The following is a 5091-nucleotide window of genomic DNA, read 5'->3' on the forward strand; positions in this document are numbered from 1 at the left end:
TATGGTATTATACTTGAGTTTATCATACAATAATTTCATACTGTACATTATTATGCTGGGCATCATACTCACACTCGATTTCTTAAATTGACATAACACAACAGTGAATCAAGGTGCCTATCATGAAACTCACAGCCAAGAAATAGGTAGGAAATGGCAAGCTATTTCGTAGGATGTTTGATGTTGTACCTCAGGTAGATCGAATAAGCTGGATTGGTTTTCAGTTATTTTTAGTCCATCTTATTTACAAGTATGACTTATTTAAGATAATAAATAAGAAACAAATATTTGGCCAATGAACTAACCTTACTTAAAGGTTATTTCGGCCAGTAAGACTTAATTACTTATGGTTTGTAATAATTATCACTTTGTGGATCTATTTACTCTAGTAATGAATGGTTCGTTTCCAAGACAATAACCTATAAGTGTGTATGTGTGATAAGCATGGGGTTGTAAAGGTGTGAGTATTTATATATAGTGATATGGGATAAGTGTTATATAACATTCAAGATGGCATGGCCTCCTAGATCCTTGACCCAGGATTTTGGGGCGCCACAGCTATCATAGCTACCTTGTCATCGAGGTCTGGGACCTTCAAGGCCTCCTTTATGAAACGGTTCAGATAATCTCTTAAGGACTCCTTTGCTCCTTTCACAATGCTCATGAGAGATGCCGAAATTTTCTCATGTAGTCTTCCACTAATGAATTTCTGGATAAAATCTTGACTTATATCTATGAAGGACCCAATAGAATTTGGCGGCAAACGACTGTACCATCTTTGAGCCATTCCTGACAGGGCTTGGGGAAAGGCCCGACACTTAATAGCATCGTTCACGGGCTGCAACAACAGTGCATTAGAGAATGTTCTGACATGATTAGAGGGATCTCCAGTACCGTCATACTCTTTGATGGTGGGCATCTTAAACTATCTTGAGATGTGGGCATTCATTATTTCTTCAGTGAATGGTGCAGTTGGATCACTGGGATCTCCTAGGGGCATAAGATCACTTGGATCGTCCCTTGGGACAACAACCATTCTTGGTATTGGACCATCCAGGTCTATTATTGGAGGAGGATCTCTCCTTCTTGGAGGAATTGGGGGTCTTGGGGTCAAGTGTACCTCTAGATCGCGCCTCAGCCTTTGGATCTCAGTTTCGTGAGCCCTGATCCTCTCTTGTACTTATTGGGGTTCGCCCCTCGGGTGCTTCTGGGGCGCGGGTTAGCATCAGGCATTGGTTTGTTACCAGCACGCCTCCTTCTCGGAGCTATATCATCATCCGAAGATTCTGAGTATCTTTCACTGTACGGTGCAAAGAACTCTTTGTCCCCCAGAATAGGAGCCAAGCCGCGTATATAGGGGGTGTCTACCCTTGAGCTTCACTCTAATTAGCATGTTCACTTCCTCCAACCTCGGGGTATAGGGGCATCCCATAAGGGCGTTAGTGGTCATAATAGTTAAATACTCATACCCAACAGGTTGAGGATTCACAGGTGCATATAGCTGCTGAAATTGGGAATTCATACCTTGAGGAGCTGGGGGATTCGTTCCTTGTGGCTGAGGCTCAGTTGCTCCTATTAGGGTTCCTCCTTGGGTAGAGGCGTATATTGAGTGCGGGGGTATCTCCACCACCGACCAAATTGGTTGGGTTGGCCTAGTTGGTGTTCCTTCAAGGGCTTTGTTCCTACTCAGTGTGTTTACCATGGTTGTTGTTTTGCTTTCCCACAGACGGCACCAAGTGTTATGGATTACAAATTAGGTCATATTTATTGCTAGGGTTCGTGAGCTTCGAGGCTCGATTTGACGGCTCTTGTGTTTCGTGACTCAATCTTCCTTAACAAGATGCCTACGTACCTTGTTGTGTGTCAAGGATCAAGTCAAAAACATAGTTCTGATTTGTGGGGTGAGAACCCTTATATAGGCACGGAGTGCCGAGGAATTAGGTTAGGGTTGGGAGACTTGGTGGACAATTCTCAGATTTAGAATGGACTTTGGAGCCTAAGAAGTAGGAAATTGATTCCTTATCCTATGAGGCCTCTTAGAGGCTGATCCACAAGGACTTATATCATTTCTAGGACTTTTATCAATAGCATATTTTCCGCATTTTTATTAATTACGAAAATATTTAATATCCAGGGTTTTGGGCCCTTTCTAATGGGCTTTATTATTGACCCAATATGGGCATAATTAATGCAACATTAATTACGCAGCCGGGGTTTTTTTCTCCCTATCAGAGAATAAAACAATAATTGCATGCGCACGTACAACAGAACAAACCAGAAAGTCGAGGAAACGTCAAGAAATTTAGCCAAATTGGGTGGGTTGAACAAATAATCTGCGAATACTTCAGGTGTACTTAGAGCAGCCAGAACGCTGCTGCCCATTTCCCTTTTCCCCTGACCCCGCTGCTGGCCACATACACAAAATCGGCCAGCGAAAAAAACTGGCCATGTTTGTTCAATGGTAAATCCCATTTACCAATCTTGTAGGACCCATTATTTTCTTATTATATTATATTTATAATAAAATGGTAGTTTATAATATAAAAGATATGCACCGTAATTAATTATATTATTAAAAAATAATTTCAAGGAAAAATATTATATTAAAGAAAGGATACAAGAAAGCGTAGAATTTAAAATAATACAATAAAAAAAATTAATGATTAATAAGAAATTGTGAGATATGCTCAACCAAGTAATTTTGTAGCTAACGATGTGTCCGTTTATCACGAATCTGTATAGCATTTTGAATATACGTTTCATACGCGACAAAATTTTCTTCGCCTAACTCTGGTTGCGATAAGCCATTTGTTGCATCATCATAACTTGGCAGGGGACCAAATTGAGTGGCGTACGTGTCTCTCTCATCTTCAAAAATCATATTATGTATTATGATGCATGCTCTCATGATTCTCCCAAGATTGTCTTTGTCTCAAAAGCGTGTCGGACCACGTACAAATGCGAAACGGGACTGTAATACACTGAATGCTCGTTCAACATCTTTTTGCTGACTTTGTTGATATTTTGAAAATAATTTTCTTTTCTCACTTTGTGGACGTGGTATCGTTTTAACGAATGTTGCCCATTTAGGATATATTCCATCTGTTAGGTAATATCCCACATTATAATTATTTTCAATCATATTATAATTTACCTCTGGAGTACGACAATGTAGCACATCATCAAATATTGGTGACCGATCTAAAACATTTATGTCATTATTTGATCCAGCAACTCCGAAAAATGCATGTCATATCCATAGATCAGATGAAGTAACTGCTTCTAGTATAATAGTTACAACTCCTTTGTGACCACTCATGAACATTCCCTTCCATTCTTTTAGATAATTTTTCCATTTCCAGTACATGCAACCAATACTCCCATCATACCAGGAAAGCCACGAGCCTCACCCATTTGTAGTAGATGTCGCACATCATTTGAGTTCGGCTTTTGTAAGTATTCACCTTCAAATAACGTAATTATATTGGAGACGAATTTTTTTAAGGCTTCAATTCCAGTACTCTCTCCAATACGAACGTAATCATCAACAGCATCAGCAGATATACCATAAGCCAATATACGCATTGCCGCAGTGCATTTTTGTAAAGGTGATAAATCTTTTCTTCCCACTGCACCAATTCTTTGTTGAAAGTATGGATCAAAATTTGTGACAACATCCACAATACGAAGAAAGACATGTCTTCCCATACGGAATCTTCATCGAAATATATTTTCTGGATATACTAGATTCGGTGAAAAAGAATCATTCACTAGACGTTCATGACCTTCTTCACGATCTCTGTAAATACATCTTCGAGGCATGAATGTTGAGCTCTGCCCATATATTTTATGAATGAGCTTGAGTCGACGATTGTTTTTAGTGCCATTGCAAAACTCTTCAATAAATTCTTGTGTGAATTGTTCTGTGAAGCTTTCTATTGTGGGTGTTTGATTCATGTTGATGTGAATTGAAAGAACTAATGCATATGGTTTATACAGAAGATAAAAATGGATATATTCTAGCTTCCAACGGCTAGTTTACAAATAAATAAAAACAAGCACTAGCTTCCAACGGCTAGTTAACCAATAAATAAAAAGAAAAAAGAAAAGAAAAGCACTAGCTTTTAATGGCTAGTTTACAAACAAATAAAAACAAACAAGAAAAGATAAGCACTAGTTTCCAACAGCTAGGTTCTTGCCATAATTTTCTCATGCATTTTTTCATGAATCCTCCATTGAGCATCATTCATTTTAGGAGTATCCGCCAAAATGACTTGTAAATCGAGCTCAGTTTACTTCGTCTCAATCTCTCTTTGTCGAGTCTCAATTTTGTTTTGCTTTATTTCATTTATTGTATCCATTATGTTCATTTTTATCAAGTCATTAACTTGAATAGCTTCATATTCTTCAATTTCCGTAGTTGTTGCCTTGCCCTTTCCCTTCCTTTTAGCAGCTTTTGTACCTTTTGAACGAACCGGTTCAAATTCATCAGATGTTGGTGTATCATTACTCCCCTCTGACGAGTAAGCTCCATAACTACTTAATTTAGTTCTTTTAAAACTTGCACTAGTTGGAGGAGTTCTCGACTTGGGATGTCTATGAAGCTCACGCCAATGATTATTAAAATTCGTCTTTTCTTGTATTGAGCCAAATGGACTTTATTAGCTTTCTCAATTATGTTATCAAAGTTTGAACCACTCCCAATCATTCGTTGAGCCTCATCATAACATGACAAAAATTTCTGAGCACCTTCATTTATTCGTTGCCACTTTTTTCTCATAGCTAAAACTCCTCTTTTGATGACGCTGTGATTGTCCTCTTCTCAATATTGCTTAATTCTGTCCCAAAAATCTTCATCTTTTTTATCAGTACCAACTACTGGATTAATTGACACATTCAACCATGCACTTATTAAGAGCTTATTTTCAACCCACGTCCAGTGACCAGTATTTTCACGTACATCTTCCGTTTCCTCATAATCATTTAGATCAACAAAGTTTGTACCAAAGGACGACTTTTGCGAATCTGGAGAATTTTGGATATTGATAGGTGATTGTTGGGTTTCAAATTGTGAATTTGAAAATGGAGGAA

General features: G+C 38.3%; 1 protein-coding gene across 1 annotated transcript; it reads right to left on the bottom strand.

Moving 5' to 3' along the window:
- Positions 1–2707: 2707 nt before the first annotated feature.
- LOC141665732 (uncharacterized) lies at positions 2708–3708 on the bottom strand. The gene is made up of 3 exons (XM_074471715.1): positions 3366–3708; positions 3049–3201; positions 2708–2868 (listed from the first exon to the last, which is right to left on the bottom strand). Exons 1-3 carry the CDS (start codon positions 3706–3708, stop codon positions 2708–2710), a joined length of 657 nt encoding a protein of 218 aa, XP_074327816.1.
- Positions 3709–5091: the final 1383 nt, after the last annotated feature.

Source organism: Apium graveolens, chromosome 6 (genome assembly GCF_009905375.1).
Source record: "Apium graveolens cultivar Ventura chromosome 6, ASM990537v1, whole genome shotgun sequence".
Lineage (NCBI taxonomy): Eukaryota > Viridiplantae > Streptophyta > Magnoliopsida > Apiales > Apiaceae > Apium > Apium graveolens.

What these genes read in the sequence shown, in the direction of transcription:
- LOC141665732 (XM_074471715.1), bottom strand. Translation starts at nt 3,708, where the DNA reads ATGGGAAGACATGTCTTTCTTCGTATTGTGGATGTTGTCACAAATTTT. An exon ending in GATGGGAGTATTGGTTGCAT is followed by an intron (nt 3,202 to 3,365) that starts GTACTGGAAATG and finishes TAAATGTTTTAG; the next exon opens with ATCGGTCACCAATATTTGAT. An exon ending in AACGATACCACGTCCACAAA is followed by an intron (nt 2,869 to 3,048) that starts GTGAGAAAAGAA and finishes TGATTTTTGAAG; the next exon opens with ATGAGAGAGACACGTACGCC.